General features: G+C 42.5%; 2 protein-coding genes across 12 annotated transcripts in view; one reads left to right on the top strand and one right to left on the bottom strand.

Moving 5' to 3' along the window:
* Nucleotides 1-4,389: 4,389 nt before the first annotated feature.
* On the bottom strand, nt 4,390-23,747 carry EMC3 (ER membrane protein complex subunit 3). The gene is made up of 8 exons (XM_001494063.5): nt 23,388-23,747; nt 15,661-15,718; nt 15,229-15,322; nt 13,670-13,774; nt 12,859-12,940; nt 11,016-11,095; nt 9,921-10,003; nt 4,390-5,603 (listed from the first exon to the last, which is right to left on the bottom strand). The coding sequence occupies exons 1-8, from the start codon at nt 23,540-23,542 to the stop codon at nt 5,475-5,477; spliced, it is 786 nt and encodes a 261-aa protein (XP_001494113.1). The 5' UTR covers nt 23,543-23,747; the 3' UTR covers nt 4,390-5,474.
* The window catches only part of FANCD2 (FA complementation group D2), a 47,690-nt gene continuing 45,974 nt past the window's right edge, over nt 23,702-25,417 (top strand). For 6 of the 11 annotated variants that reach the window (XM_070238439.1, XM_070238441.1, XM_070238443.1 and 3 more), the window contains exon 1: nt 23,830-23,969. The gene's annotated coding sequence lies outside the window, so the exon portion shown is untranslated. Of the gene's footprint in view, nt 23,970-25,417 lie in introns of all 11 variants that reach the window. The other 5 variants (XM_070238442.1, XM_023619978.2, XM_070238440.1 and 2 more) reach the window with 4 other exon arrangements.

Genomic DNA, 25,417 nt, shown 5'->3' with positions numbered 1-25,417 from the left:
GAAAGAGGAGACTGGCTGCGGGTGGAGGTGAACATAAGTGGGGACCATGGGGAGCCAGGTATAGGTGGGGAGCACCCTGCCTCCAAAAGGGGCTCCCAGTATCATCCTGGAGACGCTGGGACAACGGTGAAGAGTAGGGGATGATTCCAAGTATATGGGGATGGTCAACAGCTCCATTTACCAAGCACTCAGTCTGCCAGGAGCTACGCTACACGCCTTACATGCATCATTCTTTTCAAGCCCTCACAACAACCCTATATATTACTATGCTCTCCATTTTACAGCTGGCAAGCTGAAGCTCAGAGAGGTTAAGTAATTTGTTCAAAGTTACACAGCAAATAAAAGGCCAAGCTACAAGTCTGACTTTAGAGCCAGTGGTCTTATTAGTGATGACACCATCCTGCCCCTCTGGAAGAACCTCAGAGAGAGAAGGGGAGATGAAAACCCCAAGCATTCCGGGTGCCCCCTGCTGTGTTAGGAGTTTGAGTCTATGAAAACAGGCCTTCACCTTGGACCTTTGTTGAAGGGACTTCAAACCAACAAGGCTGGGAGTTGTTGGGAGCTCCCACACAAGAGGACCTCGGAAACTCCCACGGACGGGGAGAGAGGAGAAGGAAAGGGTGGTCACCGTGGCTGGCAGCGGTGAAGTCTCCCGCCCAGACAGCGCCCAGGGCGGTTGGCTGGCATTTTCGTTCCGGCTGGTCACTCTGGCAGGCAGGAGCGAAGAAACAAAAGGCAGAATGGGTGGGAGACGGTGCGGCCTGGTGGACCCTCTCTGTGCTGTGTCAAATGTCCTAACTCCGAGGGCATGGAGAGTCACGCTCTTTCACTAAACTGTCCACCTTAGGCCTCAGGGGTCCTGGTGTCTTAACTCATTCTTTCTCAGATTTTAGCCCCCAGAGATACCAGCTAAATGAACCTAATCTTTTTAAAAAGATATATATTTTCTGTTAATAAATCTGACAGTCTAGTACATACACTTTAAAATAATGGTTCCCATTTCCTTTCACTCACAGTTCCTTTCAAGTCTTTCTGGTATTTCTGATCATTTCTTCTGTTTTTATATCTATGTTCTAAGCATCAGATTTAGACTGCTAATGTTAATCTTTTTTTCAGTTTTAGATTTAGGGTTTGACTATTAAGGAACATGAAGATTTGGCTCTTATATCACTTTCTACATTTTGTATCACTTTTGTTTGAATCCTTATTCTGTATTTACAATACTAGAACCGTGAAACAATAATTCAAGCTGATTCAAGAAGTGTACTGTGATTATAACTCCACCGCTAGAGCTCTGCTCTTCCTGGGGCAAGCATGGCTTGGTTTTTCATTCGATTACTTTTCTTTGCGTCTTTCACTAATTCATTCTCCTTAATCCTTCCTTGAAGTGAAAAACAATCTGAAGGCTTGATTTCCCATCCAGATAAGAATACTTCAAAAAAGACTCACAGAATTCTACACAACAAACACACCGTTTCTTCAACAAAGAAATGGCTTTAAAAAACGTGGGGGAGGAGAAACTGTTACAAAAGAGACTTAAGAGACAGCAATTAAACGGCAGCGGGGGGCCTTGTTGGGATCCTCATTCAGACAAACCAACTGTACAAAGACATTTTAAGATAATTGGGAAAATTTGAACATGCCTTGGGCCTTAGAACATACTAAATGTCTAATTAGGTGAGATAATGGCTTGTGGGTTATGTTTAAAAAATTCCTTATCTGTTAGAGACACTTACTAAAATATTTATGTGTAAAATGATATTGTACATTTCAGAAAAAAGTGAGCTTGGGAGATGCATGAAAGATTAGCAAAATATTGATAATTATTAAAGCAGGGTGATAGGTACGTGATTATACTATTCTTTCCCCTTTTGTATGTTTTGAAGTTTTCCATAATAAAAATTTCAAAATGACAAAGAAATTCACAAAGGAATAGGAGACAGGAAAAGGCTGTGTAGGGCTGGCTGTGCATTGTGTGAGCTGATTGCAGAGATACAATGTTTTGTTTATTGGGGTCTAATCTGTCTTGGAGGGGCATGGATATAGAATGCAGGTTTCTGAACCCCGCTGATCTTCCCAGGCTGTCTCCAGTGAGGCAGAGCCAGGACCCCCGGAATGGAGGTGGGGAGGTGGGGCAGGGTGAGAGCAGGGTCAGCGGGAGGGCTGGCAGGGCTGGGGGTGAAAGCAATGAGAAGCTCAGTGTGTTCACGCTGGCTGACCCCTGAGACCCCCCTGCACCCAGCAGTTGCAGGGGGCTGCACAGGGACCTCCATCTGCAGTCTGGCTAGCCTACAAAAGCCCCTCATGGCCCCGATCATAAGGGGTCTCGATGTCAGCTGACAGGGGCTGATAATCCCTCCCCTCCTTAACAGCTTTAATGATATAATTCACAGACATAAAATTCACCTATTTAAGGTATATTATTCAGCGGGTTTCAGTATATTCACAAAGTTGTGCAACCATCACCACATTCAATTTTAGAACATTTTCATTACCCCCAAAAGAAACTTGTACCCATCAGCAATCATTCCCTACTCTCCTCCCCTCAAGCCGTGGCAACCACTGATCTACCTTTCTCTATGGATTTGCCTATTCTGGACATTTCATAAGAAACAGGATCGTATATGCGGTCGTTTGTTTCTTTCATTTACTATGTCTCAAGGTTTCTCTGTGTCCCGGGTTATATTAGCACTTCGTTCTTCTTTATTGCTGAATAATATCCCATCGTATGGATGCAGCATACATAATTTATCCATTCATCAGTGATGGACATTTGTGTTGGTCCACTTTGTGGCTCTTATGACTAATGCTGCTGTGAACATTCGTGTACAGGTTTCTGTGTGGACAAACGATTTCATTTCTCTTGGGTATATATCTATGTACGAGTGGAATTGCTGGATCATATGGAAACTTTAACTTTTTGAGGAACTGCCAGACCGGTTTCCAAAGTGGCTGCACCACCTTCAGTCCTTGCAGTTTAGGTGGGGCTAAGGAGTTTCTGGAATTTCTATGTGATCCTAATCAGATCAATTATCCTGATTTTTAATGAAGTTTTTCAGAAAGGGGGACTTTCTTTTCACTGGGGTTACTAAGCTGGTGTCTCCATGAGAAGACAGACTGCCTGAGAATCGAAAAAACCATATTTGATAAAGAAACTGAGTCCCGATGACAGCACTTGAGGACCGGGATCTGTAGCCAACAAACCAGGGGACATTTCAGTTACTGAGCCAATTACATTCCTCTTTTTTAAATTGCTTAAGCCAGGTTGAGTTCAGTCTCTCTCACTTGCAACTGCAATATTTGTCACAGTTAGTAACCCTCCATGTCTTTCACATACACACATGCCCAACACATTCTTACAGAGCAAACAGGGGAACCACACTGACTTCTGTCCCTAAGTGCACGTTTACCTACTCGCCTCAAATCTAAGTCCTCATTATTTTTCTGAGTTGTGTTGGGAAGTCACCTTCTACACCACGATCAGTAAGTGGACATTTTAGATGGTCCTAAACGGTTTTGGGTGATAAGTCCAGGTTGACGGAAAAGGTAAAATGTTCATTTAGTAGCTTGGCACAGATTGAACTCCCAGAAACACACACGATACGCACCACTCCCTGGACTTGTGTGCTGGTTCTGGGAAGAGCCTGCTAGAACAAACCTGGTTTTCCCTGTGACTTGCTGGTGCCAAGGACATGTGCGTTGACCACCAACATGATGGGTCAGGAAAGTCTCTCACATTTTACTCAGGTACCTTGGCTACGGGGAAAAAGAAACACTGTGGGTGAAGAGGCAGACTGAAATGCTCTGAGGATGCCTTGTAGGAATGAGGGTGACGTCAGTCAGTCACCAGTTGCTGCTTGCATTCCAGCCGTATATACCACACCACTCCCCATATCCTCGGACATGATGAATTGTGGACATTTTAATCTGTGGGCCTCTGCTGGTTCTGTTCCCTCGGATTAGGATGCCCTTATACATTGCAGAACCCTTGTAAGGCCCAGGTCAAAAGTTAGCTCTCACGTGAACACCTGCTCCTTTAACATTTTGTTTAAGCTGCTATTTTAAATATCAACATTTCTTACCTTGGGTCGATGGGTCACTCAGAACAGGCTTTGGAAGGCCTATCAATGGCCCTGGGTTACCCGGGAAATCTCTGTGTCTGTGCCCATGTACACTACTCTGGAAGGGAGGGTCAGAGCTTCCACCAAATTCTCAAAGAGGTTCTGTGACCCAAAAAAGGGTTCAGAACCACCAATTTCTTATGTGTCTCTCTTATGAGTTCCTTGAGGTCAAGTGTCACATCTTTTCATCTTAGACTCTCCAGCACTAGTCCACAATAGATACTCATAACTGTTGGCAGAAAGCTGTTAGTGACCCATAGAGGCAACATTTTTATAGTCAAAGAAGAGAAAACAGGATGGTTTAATTTGTAGAGTCAAGAGTCATTTGTTGTTGATTACAGTGCTCAACATGCAAATTACATTCGCCTCTTGGTACCGAAACGGCACCCTGCCACTTTCCCGGGAGAGTTAATCCAGAGATTTATTCTGGGGCAACCCTTAACTATGTGTCTGCCAGCAATCACCCTCTTTCCCTTCTTACAGCGGTATGTCAACTCTCTCTTATGCAGAATAACTGGGAAATGGGGCCTTTTGTTCCACCGAGTAGCCATTGACAGCACAGCACCATTGATTCGTCAATGGATTAGATACATTCTGAAGTCCAGATCAAGACCTCGTGTTGTTGAACCCTTCTCTGACGATCCCAAAGGCACGTGAGAATCTGGCAGTGTCTCAGGGCCCTGATGTTCGCTGGGCAGCACTGAGAGCATAGAAGGTTTGCTAAGTCTGTCCTGGCCCCGGGTATTCACTCTGAAGAGTTTATTTGAATCAGGTTTTGACACATTTGCTCTTTGTCATTCTGTAGGCTCAAAATGAACACCACAGGAAATTTCACTTTGCTCGTCCATAGTTCCAAAATTTTCAGTAATTGGAAAATGTATTATTTGTATAAAGAAAGTTATAAAAATACTAACGAAAATTAAAGGTAAAACACAGGGTGCTTGGCTCCCAAGAGAACAGGAGTTTACCATGGTCAGAAGACAGGCTGACTGTACATAATAATTAGTTATAACTGATAATGCTTTTTCCAAAGGTTGAATTTTTGCTAAGTTTTATATATAATCACTAGCTTGAGTCTTCCCCCTTTCTCTTTTATTACTAGAGTCGCCAGAAGGAAAATTTAAAACATTTTAAAAATAGCTGTTTCCAGGTAAGTCACCCAGCACACATCCCTCGTATTTCCTCTAGTGTCAAGCGTGAAAGAGAACCCGGCTCAGACAAGAACAATCCTCCTGCACACCCGCCACCAGCTCATGCATCCTCCTTTTTATTCTGAGAGGCTCCAGCTCAAACGGCAGTGACAAGGTTAAGCGCTACTCCGAGGTCCTGACATAGCTAAACCCTGCTTGGTCTTCAAAAAATAGAGGTCTGTAGCTCCTTTTTGAACATGCCTTCGAAGTGGAGGTCCTTGGCCATAAGCTCCTCTTCGACGTCATCTAGTGCCCACTGGTGATCCGTCAGCTCCAACGCTTCCCACTCTGTCTGCAAAGGAAGAGAACACCAGGGCTGTCACCAAGAGCAGCACTGACCTTCAGCGCACACCCACTCCAAGCCACCAGCTGGTTAAGCTATTTACATGGATGGGCTCATTCAAGGCCATGAGGCAGGCGCTGCTATCCGCCCCGTTCATCCCCACCCAACTTACAGACAAGGAGACTAAAGCTAAGGTAGAATAATTTGTTCAAGGCACTGGAGCTGGTAACTAATTACATTTCTCAAAAAGTCTATTAATGCTGACTACTTTTGCCTTCAGTGGGTTTAAAAAACTACTTTATGAAATTTAGGGGCTGGCCCCGTGGCCGAGTGGTTAAGTTCGTGCGCTCCGCTGCAGGCGGCCCAGTGTTTCGTTGGTTTGGATCCTGGGCGCGGACATGGCACTGCTCATCAAACCACGCTGAGGCGGTGTCCCACATGCCACAACTAGAAGGACCCACAACGAAGAATATACAACTATGTACTGGAGGGTTTTGGGGAGAAAAGGGAAAAAATAAAATCTTTAAAAAAAAAAAATTTAATATGTAATACAAACGCCAGCTCATGGGTGTGGGTTTTTTAAAAATATAACTCACATGCCATAAAATTCACCCTTTTAATATGTACAATTTAGTGGTTTTCAGTAGATTCACAAAGATGTGCAACAATCACACTAATTCCAGAACACTTTCATCACCACAAAAAGAAACTCCACATCAAACAGCAGACACTCCCCATGCCCCCGACCCCCAACCCCTGGCAACTACTTCTTTTCTTTCTGTATCTTTGAATTCATCTATTCTGGACACAATGTATGATCTTTTGTTACTGGTTTCTTTCACAATTAGCATGTTTTCAAGGTTCCTCCCTATTGTAGCATGATTCAGTACTTCATTCCTTTTTATAGCTGAATAATATTCCATCTTATACATTCCATTGTCCATACATTATACATATATTCCAAAATGTTACATTTTGTTTATCTCTTCATCAGATGATGCATAGATATTTGGATTGTTACTGCTTTTTCTTTTTTTTTTTGAGGAAGATTAGCCCTGAGCTAACATCTGCCGCCAATCCTCCTCTTTTTGCTGAGGAAGGCTGGCCCTGAGCTAACATCCATCCCCATCTCCCTCTACTTTATATGTGGGACGCCTACCACAGCATGGCTTGATAAGCAGTGCAAAGGTCTGTGCCTGGGATCCAAACAGATGAACCCCAGGCCACTGAAGCAGAATGTGCAAACTTAACTGCTGCGCCACTGGGCCAGCCCCACATTGTTTCTGCTTTTTGACTATTATGAATAGTGCTCTGAACATCCTTATTTTTAAATTTTTATTTATTATTTTTTTATTGGCACCTGAGCTAACATCTGTTGCCAATCTTCTTTTCTTTTTCTTTTTCTTCTTCTTCTCCCCAAAGCTCCCTAGTACATAGTTGTATTTCTAGTAGTAGGTCTTTCTGGTTGTGCTACGTGGGATGCCGCCTCAGCGTGGCCTAACGAGCGGTGCCATGTCTGCGCCCAGGATCCCAACCGGCAAAACCCTGGGTGGCCAAAGCAGAGCGTATGAACCCAACCACTCGGCCACCGGGCTGGCCCCTGAACATTCCTGTCTTAAGTTTTTGTGTGGACATATGTTTCCAGTTCTCTTGGATATTTATCTAAGACTGAAATTGCTGGGTGACATGGTAACTATGTTTAACTTTTTGAGGAAAGGCTAAAAACCACTTTCCAAAGTGGCTGCACCATTACCAGCATGGATGAGGGTTCCAATTTCTCCACACCCTTGTCAACACTTGTTACTGTCCATCTTTTTTATTCTAACTATCTGAGTGGGTATGAAGTAGCATCTCATTGTGGTTTTGATTTGCATTTCTCCAATGGCTACTCCTGTTGAAGATCCTTTCATGTCTGTGCCCAGGATCTGAACCTGCGAACCCCGGGTCAGTGAAGCAGAGCACTCGAACCTAATCAACACGCCACTGGGCTGGCCCCCTGAGTTGTCTTTTTACTGTTGAGGTCTAAGAGTTCTTTATTCTGAATACTAGACCCTTATCAGATATATGATTTGCAAACATTTCCGCAGATTCTGTGGGTTGCCTTTTCACTTTGCGTCCTTTGAAGTACCAAAGTTTCCATTTTGACAAAGTCCCATTCATCTATTTTTCTTTTTGTTGCCTATACTTTTAATGTCATATCTAAAAGTCACTGCCTAATCCAAGGTCACAAATACTTACAGCTATGTTTTCTTCTAAGAGCTTTATAGTTTTAGTTCTTATATTTAGGTCTTTGACCCATTTAAAAATTTTTATTTTTTGAAAAACTGTTTACTTTTCTTATTGTGGTAAGATATATATATAACATAAAATTTGCCACTTTTAACCCCTGTTAAGTATATAGTTCAGTGGCATTAATTATATTCACAATGTTGTAAATCATCACCACGTCTATTTCCAAAATTTTTCATTCTCTGAAACAGAAACTCTGGACCCAGTTAGCAATAAGACTATTCTTTCCCCCACTGAATTGTCTTGGCACCTTTGTCCAAAGTCAATTGATCTTAAATGTATGGGTCTGGGGGCCAGCCCCGTGGCCGAGTGGTTAAGTTTGTGCGCTCCGCTTCAGCAGCCCGGGGTTTCACTGGTTCAGATCCTGGGCGTGGACATGGCACCACTCTTTAGGCCACGGTGAGGTGGCGTCCCCACATGCCACAACTAGAAGGACCCGTAACTAAAAAAAATATACAACTATGTACCGGGGGCTTTGGGGGGAAGAAAAAAAATGTATGAGTTTATTTCTGAGCTCTCAATTCTGTCCCACTGACTATATGTCTATCCTTCTGCCAGTCCCACATAGTCTTGATTACTGTAGCTCTGAAGGTTTTAAAATCAGGAAGTTTGAGTCCTTCAACTTTGTTCTTATTCAACATTATTTGGGCTATTCTGGGTCCCTTGCATTTCCACCCATGAACTTTGGAATCAGCTTGTCAATTTCTGCAAGAAAGGTAGGTGGAATTTTGATGGGGACTGTGTTGAATCTATAGGTCAGTTTGGGAGTGTTGCTATCTTCACAATACTAAGTCTCCCAATCCACAAACACGGATGTCTTTCCATTTATTCAAGTCTTCTTTAATTTCTTTCAGCAATGTTTTGTAATTTTCAGCGTGCAAGTCTTGTATTTCTTCTGTTAAATTTATTCCTAAGTATTTTATTCTTTTTGATATGATTGTAAATGAAACGGTTTTCTTAGAATTTCATTTTCGGATTTTTTATTATCAGTGTGTAGAAATATAATCGATTTTTGCATATTGACCTTGTATCCTAAAACCTTGCTGAACTAGTCTATGAGCTCTAACAGTTTCTTGTGGATCCCTCAGGACATTCTGTGTGTAAGAGCATGTCATCTGCAAACAGAGATAGTTTTACTTCTTTCTTTCCAATCTGGGCGCCTTTTCTTTTTCTTGCCTAACTATCCTGGCTAGAACATCCAGGACAATGTTGAATAGAAGTGGCAAGAGTGGACATCCTTGTCTTGTTCCTAATCTTAGGGGAAAAGTTTTCAGTATGAGTATGACGTTAGCTGTGGGATTTTCAGATGCCATTCATGAAGATGAACAAGGTCCCTTCTATTTCTAGTTTTTATCATGAAAAATTAGGGAGATTTTGCTGTACAAAAATTATAGTGGATTTTGCAAATTCCAGAATCATTTCATGAAAAAGCTCTAAGTGCTGATTTTTTAAAAATGAAATTTACATATGATGTCTACAGAGTTCAGAAAAGTTCAAAATATTCCAAATGTTTACCTGATTGGACTGTTTTTACAGCTTCATTTACAGTGTGGATTAAATCTGGGTGAGCATTTGAGAACCAGGAAAGTACTAAGAATCTCTAATTTACTTAACAGATGATTCTGCTTCAGGAATAAGAGACACGTAAACTAAAACACATTTTTGCTCAATTTAAATTTAAACGATGGCATCATACATACTACACTCACTTCAGGGAACCCATTTTTTTTTTTAAAGATTTTTAAAAAAAATTTTTCCTTTTTATGCCCAAAGCCCTCCTGTACATAGTTGTGTATTTTCAGTTGTGAGTCCTTCTAGTTGTGGCATGTGGGATGCTGCCTCAGCATGGCCTGATGACCGGTGCCATATCTGCACCCAGCAAGTGCATCTGAACCAACGAGACCCTGGGCCGTGGAAGTGGAGCGCGTGAACTTAAGCACTAGGCCACAGGGCCGGCTCCCAGGGAACCCCTTTTTAAAGAAACTCTGGTAAGGCCTTTCGGAGTTTCAGTGAAACTGGAAGGAGAAGCGAGTGTACCTTGAAAGCTTTGTTGGTGTCTGCGGGCATGGCCATGGCTGCTCCCGTCATCTGCTCCTGCATCATCCGTGATTGGTCAGCAGCTGCAGGTAAGACACACCTACTGAGTGCCAGGGCTCAGCAAGCACACAGTGCCCTTGAGGAAGAACAGTCCTTACACAACACTTAGAGACGCTCGCAGTGGATTAGAGAACCATATGACAGATGCACTGACTGGCCCTGTCACACACTGGCTACGTGATCCCAGGAAAGCCACTTTACCTGTTCTGAAAAATGAGGATGATAATCGCAGAACAAAGATAACTAAAGGAAGCACTAAACTTCATTTTAAATTTAAACAACAACAACAACAGTCACAAATTACTGAGCAACTACGGTATGCCAGGTACTTCACTAAGGGCTTTACGTATTCTCCCTCATCCAGTCCTAACAACAAACCCTCAAGTTAATTATAAAGGTCCCTATTTTACAGATAAGCCAACAGAGGATTAGACTGGTTAAGTAACTTGCCCAAGGCCCCAGGCATTAAGTAAGAGAGCCAGGCTTGGTACTGGCAAGAACTCCAGTCAATGAACTGATAAACCAGGTCTTCTTTCAGCTTCAGGTTTACAGGCTTACATGGCTGGTGCTGGTCCCACACAGGAGGGTATCAGATTTGGGGGATACTGTCCCCGTGATTGCCGACGAGAATGCAGAACTGCGGTTTGCCTCTGGAATTTGTGTGTGTGTACGTGTATGAGGAAGACTGTTGCTGAGCTAACATCTGTGCCAATCCTCCTCTACTTTGTATGTGGGATGCTGCCACAGCGTGGCTGGACAAGTGGTGCTGGGCCCACGCCTGGGATCTGAACCTGTGAACTCTGGGCCGCAGAAGCGGAATGTGCAAACTTAACTACTACATCACCGGGCCGGCCCCAACCCTGGAATTTTTAAGACTCTTTCGGAATACTTCAGAAACTTAAGAACAAGTTTAAGGAATGAAGCTTTGTATTTGATTATGCTACCAAACAGCACAGCCTACATGATTCTTCTGGCCCTGGCATGGATGATTCATTTATCAAAGCATTTGCTTATTAAACCTGATGTGCTTCTTACCATTATCTTGGCCAAGAATCAGAGAGTAAATGCTCCGAAGCCCAAAGACATTGAGGAAGTACCAGGATGCTGAACTCACCCTAGCAAAGCACAAGTGAAACAATATAGGTAGTTATTTCAGAATTAATGTAGTGCATGCCTTTCTACCACCGAAAATTGTTCAGAGTACGTAAAGAAATCACCTGGGGTAGGCTATATTCATCCAAAGCACAACCAAAGAAGAAATGCAAGTTATGAAAGCAGTCTTACAAATAGTTACAGCTCTCAGCAGGCAAGCTGCTACTTCCACATATGCAATAAAGTCTTCTGCATTCGGGAGCAGGAACCGAACTCACGACTGGTGTGCTCCATTTCATCAGGGAAGGTAAGCTTTGTTTAATTTTCTTTTCTACATGAGTTTTCAAGCCATTTATTATTTTTAATTATAAAAACAACAGATACTTGTTATACAGAGTAAATGCAAACAATACAGAAGTACGTAAAATAACGATTGAAAGAGGCCTCCTCTCCTGAATCCCATTCTCTAAAGGAAGTCACAAGAGGTGGTGAGCTGCAGACTTACAACTAAGGATAGGAGGCGGCTTGCAGGAAACAGCTGCCCACTGCGGACGGCAGCTACTGGGAAAGCCATTCCAAGTTTTGAACTTTATCACCGAAGCTTTCCTTAGTTTAGGTTTCTCATCTTACCCCCAGAAAATAAACATGCTTGCAAATAATAAAAACTAAGAGTATGAGAAATGATACAGGAAAGAAATCTACGCTTCATTCTAATATTTGGGTCACACAACTGGGGTCTATTCTGGTTAGTCCCACAGGTTGCAGAGAAGTAAATGACCTATCTGTAGGTAACGTTGCAGATCTGTGTCTAACAGTAACCTAGCTGTATACCTAGGCTCCAGTCTCCTTCGTCCACATGAGCGTGTCAGTCACATACCTGCCCAGATGACGAGAAAAGATAAAAAAGCTTTTCTCCAGCCCATGAAGTTTTTGTTTAGCCCAAACGAGCCTGGAAGGTCAAGGTTTCATCGAGTCATGCTACTCATACAAAGCCCAGCTCTTCTCCTCTAGCTGAAGTGTGCAGAGTCAAGAGTCTCCCAGCATCTGGTCTGTCCTGCCCCCGCTTACAGCCAGAGACTGCTGTGCTCAGTCTACGGAGTGAGAAAGATTCCCACTGGTGGTCCTCCTGTCTGGCTTCTTTTTCATGCCAGTCTCTGGGAAGCCATAGACAAAACAGTCTGGAGAGACCACATGAAGAAGCGCTACTGGGTTCCAGATGCTGTAGCAGTGTTCTAAGAACTTTTCAGACTGAGTTTTATTACTCTGCTCTAAAAAATAAAATGGTAAATTTATTTTATTTGGATTTGGACAGATTTTGTGGTCAAATCTCAATCCCTCCACTTCAAACGGTTGCTATGAGGACAAAATAAGATAATATATGGAAAACACCTAGCACAGTGACTGGTACCAAAGAAAAGGATTCATGTTATTATTGGCAGTAATGTATTTTGGAAAAAAAAATACAAACATCCATTCCCACAAGCTCCAGGTATTGCTAAAAGGTGCGCCTTGGCGAGAGTCCCTGGCTTTATCTTTTAACTTTTCTGGGGTGGACACATCTACTCCCAAGCCCCAAAAAGCTAGAGAAAAGAGGCTGACACATTCTCTCCTTTTGGAAGACCCATACAAAAGTTGTCATAATCCACCTGGCATTTTGAGTGGAGTTTCAATGAGAAAAACTCCAAAAACCTATTACAGTGAAGTATGCAAACTGGAAATCCTGTTCTTTAAGAGACATTGGTTTTAGATTTTGGTTTGCTCTTATGAAACAAAAGGAAGTCCTTACCAGGATGCATCTAACGTGAGAAGTTCGATTCCTTGCTGTAGCATAGGCTTAAAACGGAGGGTCAGTGGAAACGGGACCTTGGCTGCAGAGAAGAAGGAAAAAGCTCACAATCACTCCTAGCTTCTTTACTTTTAGAAAAGTTTAAATGTAAATGCGCACTTTCTTTCCCTGAGGAGGTGGGAACTCTGTACATACAGACTTTGGAAAATGATTTGCAGAAGGGAATTTGTGTCAATTTCTGAAGAAATATCAGTCAAATGCAACTCTACTATAGAACCTTGAACAACTCCAGCTTCTCTATTGCTTAAGAAGCAGAGACTCAAACTGAGCTGTGACCTAAAATTTGAAAATAAACTTGCACCAATCTGTTAAACCCAAGTGGAATATATACACAGAGAACCATATTACTAAGAAACCAAACTGATTCAAACCAAATCAAAACAACTTAAACAAATAGACAAACGACTTACCCCGATACCTAGGAAATGAAGTCAAAATAGAAATAGGCCTCCCCTCACCCTACTCATCTAGAACACCAAATTAGTTTTAGATACAAACTAGCAAGTCACTCATTTGAGTACCTATTAGTAAAAAAGCATCCTTATCATGAAATTACAATCAGTTTGGGATAAGGGCCATCCAATCATAGCATACTAAATTCTTTTGTTCAAAGAACGGTATCAGTTTCCACTAGAGAACAGAGGACCTAAGATATTAGTGTCTTATAGCAGCACCTGGATTTCTGTGAACAGGGACACAGGAAAGGATCAGAGATGAAGTTAACCTGAAGTCTTCGGGGTCTGCAACTTACTTGTGACAAAGCCTGAAAATGTCATGTTGATCCATCCACCAATAAGAATCATAGGGAGGACATTTGTTACATTGCCTTTCATCATGTCTGTGAGCATAGTGGGATCTAAGACAAAAACAGAAGAGATCACCACATTTTACCACTGTTGGCAGGGACTTCCTGCTGATTTTTTGTAAATTTTTTATTTATTTGATAATTAAAGTAATATAAGTTCATTGTAAAAAATTCGAGTGACAGAGAAACACAGGATGTAGACAGTTCCTCTGAGCCCACTCTCTAAACACTTTTAATTGTTTGCTGCATATCCTTCCATCTTTTTATATATAAATATACATACATGCCTATACGTGTATATACATATATATACACAAAATAGTTTCTATATATACACAATGAAGGGATACTATGTTTACTGTTCTGCTTAATTTACAAAAATTACTATACTGTGAATGGCATTTCCACACTGGCATAATATCGCTCTTATTATTTTCGATGTCTGCATAGGAGTCCACTGTGTGGTCACACTCACCACTTCTGGGTGGACCTGCAGATTGTTTCCAATTTTTTTTTGCCAATAAACAATGCTGCCAACAACTATCTTGTACATAAATCTGCATGTTTATGTAAGTGTTTCTGTAAGAGAAACTCTTAGAAGATTTTCTGGGTCACGGGGTTTGAACGTTTAAAATTGACAGATACTGTGAGACTGTCTTGACAACAGTGAAAGGGCCTAACTTCCCACGACCTTGACAGCAGTGCCTTTGGTTAAGCTTTCCATTCTCTGCCAGTTTAATGGGCTAAAAAGGACATCTTGTTTTAATTTGCATTCCATGGATTTTAGTGAAGTCAAGTATCTTTTCATATATTTACTGGTCTTTTGTTTCTTCTAGGTTTTCTAAAAGACTTAGTAAAATCAATTCCAGTACCTTCTGTCTGGGTTTAAAATAGCTGGTTATCCCACCTAGAGAAATGGGTACTAAAATGAGAGGACAGTCAACACAGAATAATAAATTATTTCATGTTATTTAAAGATGCTGTATTTTTCACACGACTGGGATCAGTGGAAGTAAGAAATCGTTAAGAGCAGAACTTGTCGGGTGGGCCAAGCAATCTGTGTGACAAGGAAATGCCTGATCTGGGGAGGCAGTGAGAGCTCCCCCGCATCAGGCAGAAGCTGGGGGCCATCCATCAGCAACAGGACGCAGGCTCTGGGTGGAGCTGGGACTGGAGGGCTCTTCCAGCCGTGCTCCATAGAGCCTTGGACCCTGAGGAACAGCAAAGGGGAGTGGCCTAAGGACAATGGCTCTGGCCTCCCCAGCCCCTCAGCCCAGGGCTCTTTTTAAAAATACACTTGAAACATTGGGGTCCCGAGAAGATATGTCTGAAAAACAGAACTCCACTTCCGTAGATCCCTGTACTAGACAGATGATCTCTGAGGTCCCAGGGGTTGCTCTCTTCTACAGTTTAACACTTAAATGAAACAACATCCCCCCTGCCTCCCTTTCCCCCAACTCATGTTAAAAATCTTCTTCAAAGATGAGAGAAGGGAATAAACATACCAGTCATAGGAGAAGGAGGCACTACCTTCCTTTTAGTTTTTTTGAAAAATCCATCCTCTGGGTTGTTGAAGTAGTATTTTCGTGTCAAGAAAGACTAGTAGAAAAAAGAGCTTTTTAAGTCTTAAAATTGTGACATAGCAAATTGTCAAATTATTCCCCAGAGGCTTAGTCAGACGGCCCTTGGAATATGCTGTTACACTCAGAGCTGGCAGCCTACTTGGCAGTCAACCTGACACTTTAGCTGAGTCACATTTAAAAACAATTTCCTAAGAAGGTCGGAGTCACAATGACAGCAAACACCACCAGGCCACAGCTTAATTACCGACTTTGCCAGCCTTCAGCTTTCCCCAAAGAGTCCCCTTATAAAACACTCAGCTATCTACTGCCCTCAACAGTGAATCGTGGAGCTTTTAATAAAAGATAAATGAGTACCTGTTTGGGAATGTATTTTCCATTTTCCCTGAGGACTCTGCTTCGAATTAGGACTTGACTGAAAAATACAACCAAGACAATGAGATTTTTAAAAGTGAAACACTAGAAGAAAGAGAATAAGGTAGAAGACCTATTTAAATACAAGAGAGGGCCTATTTGGCCACAGCTCTGTGTGGAAACTTTTCACACAACACAAGTATCCTTAAAATCAACACAATACATTTAACCCAATGATCAAGTTTTCAAAAGAGCATTTTTCCAAAGTGACTGCGTTTCTGAACAAAGATGTCTGAAGAAGGCACATTTGGCACGTTACACTCAGCCTTTTCTTACTTTATGATGAGCTAAGAAGGAACATTCTCTGAGTGAAAGAGTAGCAGTTGGATGCTACTCAGAAGATTTGGGGGCCAGAGGAGGGAGGAAGGGTGAGGATAAAGAAGGAACTTTTTAAAGTCCACAGAGAAATGAGTAGAGGACTTGACAGGGTTCTGATCTGACAGAAACAAATAGAAATTCCACCCAGGACTGAGACTCTTAGTAAGCTCTCAACAAACACTTACTGAATTAATAAATGAAATTATTCGGTGATATTTGAACATAACTAATCATTAAAGATAACAGAGTGCAATACAACAAGTGGGTGGTGTTAAGATACAAATACCAAACAATAGAAATCAAAATACTAATTTTTTCTAGGTTTTAAAAAGTTGTTTTAATGGTGGTGGGGGGGAACCCTTAAGTTAATCCTTCTTGAAGAGTGAAGGGAAAAAAAAACCAGACAGAAATGAACACGAGAACATTGTGTTCACTTTCTCTCTGCTCCTCGGTACAAACCACCTGCTCTAGGCAGTGAGTCCACACCCCAGGGTCCCCCTGTCACCTGACGCACATTCCAGCTTCTCCACACCTGGAAGGCTCTGGTGCCCGTCTCCTTCACCAATTCTACCCCGAATGCCTTAACACCTTCTCCATGAAACACGTCATGGAGTTTCCACGAAGAGAAATTCCACCGATGCCTGGTGCCCTCGTGGAATTCTCTCTGGTCTTCCTCCTCTTGACCTCATTATACTGTACAGTTGACTTCTCTATACACAGCCCTGGAGAGGTGACATGTAATATGTTCCTTACACTGGGAGCTAGTTTAAAGCTACTAAAAGTGTGGCCTGTGTACTAGTGCTGGTCTGTGATGAGAGAAGTACAGACATTAAGAGTAAGGGTTTAGAAACCTTTATAGTAATTTCACATTGTCAGAACACCCATATGCGTGATCAAAATATTTCACAAAAGCATCAATGTGCTATAGATTGAAAATTAAAAAACAAAAAAATTGGTCCTTCACCACCGACTGTTTAAGCAGCACTGGGTCTAGAATAATGGGGAAAAATTTAAGCTCTGGAGTTGGACAGATGGGTTCAAATGCTGGCTCTGCCACTTATTAGGTATGTGATCTTGGGCAACTCATTTAAATCCCCTAAGCCTCCACTCATGTTCTGTACAATAACAGATTTATTCTCATCGAACAAATACTTCTTGAGCTTCTGAGAGCTGTGTTAAGTGATATGAACAACAGTGATCAAAAAGGAAGTATCTCATGAAGGTTAAAATCTAGTCGGGGAGAAAGACATTAATCAAAGAACCACAGGAATAAACGTGAAATTCACCTGTTATGTCCTAGGAAGGAGCGAGGGATGGTATGAACGACAGGAGTGTGTAAAAGGGGATTTAACCAAGTCCGGGAAGTCAAGGTCTTACAGAAAGCTTTGCTGAGGATGTATGATTAAGTTAGAATCTTAAGGATGGGGTTGGCCTGGGGGCGCAGGGGTTAAGTGCGCATGTTGTGCTTCAGTGGCCTGGGGTTCGCCGGTTTGGATCCCGGGTGCGGACATGGCACCGCTTGGCAAAGCCATGCTGTGGTAGGTGTCCCACATATAAAGGAGAGGAAGATGGGCACGGATGTTAGCTCAGGGCCAGTCTTCCTCAGCAAAAAGAGGAGGATTGGTGGCAGATGTTAGCTCAGGGCTAATCTTCTTCTTCTTCAAAAAAAAAGAATCTTAAGGATGAGTAGAGATTACTCACATGGCAATGTGCTGGAGGGAACGGCATGGGCAAAAGCTCTATGGCAGGAATAAGCACTGCGTCTCTGAAGACCCAAGAAAGGCCATACGGCGGAAAGAAGGAGAGCTATGGAAAATGTGGTGAAAACAAGGCGTGAGAGGTGGGCAAGAGCCAGACTCTACAAGGCCATGTGGCTCTCACTGTATTTTTTTTTAATTGTGATAAAAGACATAACATAAAATTTACTATGTTACCATATTTAAGTGTACAGTTCAGTTGTATTAAGTATATTCACCTTGTTGTGAAATAGATCTCCAGAACTGTTCATCTGGTAAATCTCAAACTCCCTATCCACTGAACAATAAATGACTCCCCTTTTTCCCTCTTCTCCCTGCCCCTGGTAACCACCATTCTATTTTCTGTTTCTACGAATTGGACTAGTTTAGATACCTCACATAAGTGGAATCATACAGTTATGATCTTGTCTGGTTTATTTCATTTAGTATGTCCTTAAGTTTCATCTATGTTGTAGCATGTGACAGGACTTCCTTCCCTTTTAAGGTTCCATTGTATTTTAATGTTTATCTTAAGAGCGAAAGGGAAAGGAAAGGGAAACCCTCTTGGTGTGAATGTGAATTGGTGCATCCATTACGGAAAACAGTATAAAGGTTCCTCAAAAGATTAAAAATAGAACTACCATATGATTCAGCAATCCCACTTCTGGATATATATCTGCAGGAAATGAAATCAGTCTCAAAGAGACATCTGCACCCCCATGTTCATCGCAGCATTATTCACAATAGCCAAGACATGGAAACAACCTAAGTGCCCACTGACAGATGAACGGATACAGAGGACATGGTGTATATATATGCAATGGAATATTATTCAGCCACGAGGAAGAAGGAAATCCTGCCACTTGCAACAATATGGATGAATCTAGAGGACATTATACCAAGTAAAATTAGCCAGAGAGAGAAAGACAAACACTGTATGATCTCACTTATATGTGGAATCTAAAAAAAAAAGAAAAAGGCAAACTCATAGAAACAGAAAGTAGAATGGGAGTTACTAGGGGACGGGGGAGATGCTGGTCAAAGGGCACAAGTCTTCAGTGATAAGATGAGTAAGCTCTGGGGATTTAACGTACAGAATGATGACTACAGTTAATAAAGCTGGGGAGTGTACTTGCAATTTGCTAAGAGAGTAAACCTTAAGTGTTCTCATCACCAAAAAAAAGGTAACTATGTGAGGTGATGTATGTGTTAATTAGCTGGATTGTGGTATACAATTTACAGAGTATACATATGTCAAATCATCATGTTATACACTTCATTTAGCCATTATAAAAAGGACTGAAATTATGACACATGCTACAACATGGATGAACCTTGAAAACCTTATGGTAAGTGAAATGAGGCAGACATAAAATGACAAATATTGTAAGATTCCACTTACATGATGTCCCTAGAGTAGTCAAATTCAGACAGAAAGTGGGGTGGAGGGGCTGCAGGGAGAAGGGAATGGGGAGTTACTATTTAAAAGGTTCAGAGTTTCTGTCTGGGATGATCAAAATACTATCTAAGTAGATAGTAGTGACGGTGGCAAAACAGTGTGAATGTACTCAATGCCACTGAATTTGTACACTCAAAAACAGATAAAATGGTAAATTTTATGATATGCATATTTTATCACAATTAAAAAAAAAAGAGCCAAAGAGAAATACTGAAGGATTTTAAGGTGAGTTCTTCATATATTTTATCTCATTTAAAGTAAGTAGCACTGTACTTGGCACATCCTAAGCACTACATTAATGGTATCTATTATTTTCCTTTTGATGTTTTATCGCTTGGACCAAAACTCCCTGAGCATAGGGTCTTGACCTTGTCTCGTTTTGTACCCTACAGCATATGGCATTGTGGTGGGTCATCAGTAGAAACTTGTTCACTGTAGATAATCTGGGACTTCTACAGGCACTGCAATCAACAGAAATCCAGCTGGATCTCCTATACTTGCTACATTGCTGAGCAATTTTGTAGAATTGGGGTTGAGAACCACAACCTCGAGGCATTTCAATCCTGAATCAAGGCAAGCTTAATTTATCCTGTATAGTCTAAACACTTAGTTTCCTAAACTGAAATCCACAGATGTATTCAGGGGTCTACAGGTTCTACAAGGAATTTTTAATCTTGCATTTTCATTTCCATTAATACCTAAAAATAAGTCGTCATACTGGTTATAAAGATAAAGCTTCTCTTTTGCAGTGGTGATTTGCAACTGAAAGACGTTTTCTTAAAATAAAACTTTAGTTTTTAAAGTCAGTATTTCTCAAACTGGAGTTCCATATTCTTAAAGACCTGTGTTTGCTCTTTTCCTTTCCAAAGAGTAGGTATATTCCTCAAGCTTGAGAACCACTGTTTACACATGTTCTATCCCCAAATATGGTCTAATATATTTTATTTATGTATTCTTTAGTTTGGGTTTAATACATTTTAGCAAAATTTTAGTTTAAGTTTTGAGTAAAAGCTTAATAACTCATGAAACCAAATGTCCCATTTCATGATCATTCAGGCTAATGAAAACTTAAACTGTCCAGTCAGCCCTTTGCATCTGCGGGTTCCACATCCGCAGATTCAACCAACCTCGGATGGAAAGGCCTATGATGGTTGTGTCTGTATGGAACACGTACAGACTATTTTTTTTGGTCATTATTCCCCAAACAATACAGTATAACAACTATTTACATAGTATTTGCATTGTATTAGGTATTACAAGTAATCTAGAGATGATTTAAAGTACATGGGAGGACATGTGCAGGTTATATGCAAATACTATGCCATTTTATACAAGGGACTTGAGCATCCTCGGATTTTGGTATCTGTGGGTGTGTGTGTCTGTGTCCTGGAACCCATCCTCCAGGGATATGGAGGGAAGACTGTATTTAGAGAAATGTTTTGCAACTAAAAAACGTCTTTTGCCTTGGACTTTGGCCAGCTCAGAATCATGTGCTCAGCATTCTACTCCAGCTCAGAAGATGACCTGGTGGGGTACAGTCACACCATGTCAGAGCTGGCATGATCCAACCACCTCACTTAAGGGATGGAGCATTTATGGCCAGGGATGCTGAGTTTTCTGTAAAGCAGTGGTTCTCCATGGAGGTGGTACTGCCCTCTAGGGGGCCCTCAGAAAATCTGTGGAACTTTTTTGATTGCCTAAATGATGGGCTGGAGAGGAAAGAGCACAAACTGTCATTTGTTAGGGGTTAAGGGACGCTAAGGATCCTACAAGGCTGGGGACAGCTGGGCAACACAAAGAACTGTGCCATGCCTCACACTACTTTTGAATATCTCACCAAATCATTTTTAACCATCTGAGTCTCAAACCTAATTCCACTTTTTGTGGAGGAGGGGATGATGATTTTTATATATACTAAACTTCCTAGTATGCAACTACTGAGTAAACATAGGGAAACCTGGACTTTGTTTTGTTCAGAACTTTATTAAGAGTAGTTCACCATTTAGGAAAGTGACATCTAAGACAGCACTGCCTTCTGCGATATCGAAGCAGTTACCACAATGTATCAGCCTACAATAGAACCTGTCCCAATTATGGCAATTTTATAGCCAGGGGCATGCATCTGACTTCTGCATTACACCTTCTAGGACCTTTGTGCACAAGCACTTATGAAATATAAATTAAAGTATTTTCCTTTTATTTCTCCTGATTGTTACAATTAGAACATTATGTCGCCTTTTTTTTTTTTTAAATATTCTTGTATGTAGATTGCAGGAACTGTGAATTCCATTTTAGGTTAGAAAAGGGAGCTTGGGGGTGGATGTCGTTCAGAACCATCACTCTGAAATTACAGAGTGAACCATGAGTAGAAAACTGTGTCAGAGAATCTATGACAGCAGGAATCCTGGTCAAGAAAACTGAACTTGGGAGTTCAACTGTAAAAATGTGTTCAGGATTATCTCAATGCTATTTGAGGATAAAATGAGAACAACTTATTGGTGTCAATAAATAAATAAATGCTGAATGTCTGAGCTCTCTCCACTTTGCATCTTTCTACAGCCTTCTTTTCTGTGATGAACTGATTTCTTAAGGTTATCTCCAAGAGGCTGCTTCTGATCAGTTCGAAAACTGATGCCATGGAAAAATAATTGAAGTGGCTGCTGTGGTGGACTAGAAAGAGCTCCAGACTTGGGAACCAGAACACTGGGCTGAAGTCCTGAAACTCACCAGGTGTGATCATGGAACTTCTTAAGCCTGTTTTTATAAAACGGGACAACAGCATCTACCTCAGAGTTGCTTTGAATTTTAAATAAGTTGATGAATCTAACTGCTTGGCAGAGTGCCTGGCATAGAATAAGTACTTAATAAATGTTGGTTTATTATTATTACTCTCAGCATAATTGGGAAGCACAATTGGAAATGATAAAGCAGTGCTTCCCAAACTTCAGTATTCTTATTCCGTGGTTATGATTTTTGTCTTATTCACCTAGTACTTGTACAATTAAAAACTTAGTATCTCAGGGACCAGCCCCATGGCTGAGTGGTTACGTTCACCCGCTCTGCTTCAGCGGCCTAGGGTTTTGCTGGTTTGGATCCCAGGTGCGGACATGGCACCGCTCGTCAGACCACATTGAGGCGGTGTCCCACATGCCACAACTAGAAGGACCCACAACTAAAAATACACAACTATGTGCTGGGGGGGGTTGGGGAGAAAAAAGCAGAAAAAAAAGAAGAAGATTGGCAACAGTTGTTAGCTCAGGTGCAAATCTTAAAAAAAAAACTTAGTATTTCTTATATTTCAACTTTTTCTGCTTATATAAGCTTTAAAAGAAACCTTTAAATTACCAGCAAATGGAAAACCACTATTACTTGCCATAAGTAGAAAGTAACTGTTATAATGAATACAATAAAAACAAAACAACCTTACTAAATTTTAGCTAGATACTGTTGCCAGTGGATAGTTCTGAACCTGAGACTTGCTCTTTGTTAAAATGGGAGATTAATAAATGACAGGGAAGTGTTAGAGACATATTAGCATTTATCTGAGATGGTCTTTGAAAATAATTGGAATGATTGAGGGAAAACTGTATTTTATTTACGGCGGGGACAGACGTCTAGATACCACCTAAAACCGTCTCAAATTACCTCTCCATAGATAAATACTTTAATGAAGCACAGGAGGAAGAAGTTGCCTCCACTTCAGGAGGGAAAATGATAATTACAACCCCTCACATCTCTATAGTAGTTTTACTTTTGCAAAGCACTTGGTTACTTAGTATCTCATCTGGCCACCCATAGAAGTTTGGTAAAAGAGTATAATCACACCCACCTTATCTATAGTTCATTGATAAATCCATCGATGGTTGGCGACTAGCCTAACAATATTAACAGCAACCTGTTTTTGAGCATTTAATACGTCCCAAGCCCTGTGCTAAAGGTTTTACAGACATCGTCTAAAATTTAATCCTCTTGCTTGATCTATGAGGCATGTCCTGTCATCATCCTCCTTTTACAGATGACGAAAGTGAAACACAGAGGTAACTCGGCCAAGGTTACCCAGTTCGCGATGCGAACCCGGGTAAACTAACATAACCCCCTACACTTTCCTGACCAAGGTCACGGGGGACTGAGGTCGTTAGAGAGGGGAGGGCGCTGACCTGTCGGAGACTTGTTCCTGGGTGAGCTTCTTGTCGCTCTGAAGCAGGATGGATACGTAGTGGCGGATCATGCCCACGAAAAAGGTGATGATAACGATGGGCAGGACCACCCAGAGGCGGATGTTAGAGTCGAGCAGCAGCTCTGGCCCTGCCATCTTCACAGAACGCCGGCTCCCGGGCAGGTGTAGCCGGGTTTCTCTTCGGGGCGCCGGAGCTCCTCTTCGAGTTCGCCTCTGGGCCTTCTCACTCCCCTCAGTCTGGCTAGCCCCGGATCCCACAGCACCCTAGGCCCTTGCGCACTGCCACCAGTCGGGCCCCCCGGCCGCCCACTTCCGGCGCGGAAGGTTGACGGCACGGCGCGCCTCGATGACGTCAGCGCGACGTCGCGCCGGGCGGGAAAGTCGAAAACAGGGGGCGGCGACGGCTTCTGGGCGGGTGAGTTGAGTAGCGGTCGTCGTCGGTCGAGGCCCCGCGCCACTGTGGCCTTGTCTCTAGGCCGCGGCCAAGCCCGGGCTTTCTCTCTGGGCCTCCGCGCCCCGGACCTCGGCTGCCTCATCTGTCCTGTCGTGGAATAATCCCCAGGTACCTCCCTGCGTCGTTAAAATGCCGGAACGAGAAGGGCTTTTACTTCTGACGCCCTCCCGGATGACGGGGTCCGGGCGGCCGGCCCCACCTCCCGTCTCTCAGGCTTCTCTGGCAGCGAGACGATATGGCACGTGTTCAGGGCGTGTGCCCTCAAGTCACACTGCCCTGACTTGCCTTAGTTTTCCCGTCTGCAGAGTGGCTGATACTGGTTATCGGTATTAAACGAGACAGCGAATAAGAAACTCTCAGCATGGTGCCTGGTACATAGTAAAGGTTAGCCGTTCTTGGAAGCCGTTGTTATAATCAAGAGTCAGTGTAGGCGGTAGTTAGTGCGGATTCTGGACCCCGACTGTCGCAGTTGGAATCCCAGCCCTGCCGCTGCATAGGAGGATAATAAGGGTACCTACGTCACAAAGCTTTGTGAAGAATAAGCGAAGTGTGGAGTGTGGAGCACTTAAAATAGTTCTCGTTAGCTCTTAGTATTTCCCTGCCTGCCGGCCATTCCCGTTTAAGCGAATATTCTCGGGATTCTGTCTATGCCAGGGACTTGCTGGGCGCTGGGGATGCGGAGATAAATGAGACTGAGTGCCTGCTCTCAAGGAGCCCCAGTCTAGTGTGATGTGGTCGGGGTTCCTGGAGAAACTCTGGAGCAGGGAAGCTGGAGCAGCAAACTCCCGTGGGGACAGGAGGGACGTTTTTCAGGGAAGATGACATTTGCCTGTCTTTAAGGATGACTGGTCGTTTCCAGGCAGATAAGAGCATTTCAGGGGAAAGGAACACCTTGTGCAAAAGCGCTGGGACCGGGAAGGTTCTGGTTTGCGAGACAGACTGGAAGGTCCTGTGGCTCCGGCCCTCCCCTGCCTCCGCAGCCTCCTGTCTAACTCTACAAGTTCCTTCCGGTTCAGTGTTGAGTTTTTCTCTGCCTGGACTCGTACCTCTTCTGCTGGCTAACTCCTATTTCAACCCTCATGTCCCTGCTTAAAAGTCACCTTCCCAAAGAGATTGTTCCTGAGAAGTTGTCCCTGCTTTTCTTCATCACCCCCACCCCCGCCTAGATTAAAGCTCCTTTTGAGCCTGCCTAGCACTCTGTGCTTTTCCTTTATAGCACTTACACAAATGTAGTTAAATAACTATATCAAGACTAGTTGCTATACTGTAAGCTCCCTGAGGGCAGGAGTCGTGTCTGGTTCATAGTTGTAACCCCAGCACCTAGCACAGTCCCTAAGGTATAGTATTGGATTAACGAATTAAAGGAGAGGTAGCTTGGGGCTAGATGGTAAAGGATCTTGAGTGTCAGACAGAGAACTGTGGGTTTTATCCTTCAGCAGGAGAAAGTGGTCTGGCTAAAGAGGCAGCTAAGTAAACAAGTCTTGAAAGCAACAGAGTATTGGCCAGAGAGAGGAGTGGAAGTTTCCTCAGCACCTGCATTTAGATAGCATTAGTGT

Source organism: Equus caballus, chromosome 16 (assembly GCF_041296265.1).
Source record: "Equus caballus isolate H_3958 breed thoroughbred chromosome 16, TB-T2T, whole genome shotgun sequence".
NCBI lineage: Eukaryota > Metazoa > Chordata > Mammalia > Perissodactyla > Equidae > Equus > Equus caballus.
Note: the sequence above shows the minus strand (reverse complement) of the source record. Positions and strands in the feature narration are given on the sequence as shown.

What these genes read in the sequence shown, in the direction of transcription:
- EMC3 (XM_001494063.5), bottom strand. Translation starts at nt 23,542, where the DNA reads ATGGCAGGGCCAGAGCTGCTGCTCGACTCTAACATCCGCCTCTGGGTG. An exon ending in GCCTCCTTCTCCTATGACTG is followed by an intron (nt 13,775 to 15,228) that starts GTATGTTTATTC and finishes TTTTTGTCTTAG; the next exon opens with ATCCCACTATGCTCACAGAC. An exon ending in GATTCTTGGCCAAGATAATG is followed by an intron (nt 10,004 to 11,015) that starts GTAAGAAGCACA and finishes TCTTACCTGCAG; the next exon opens with CTGCTGACCAATCACGGATG.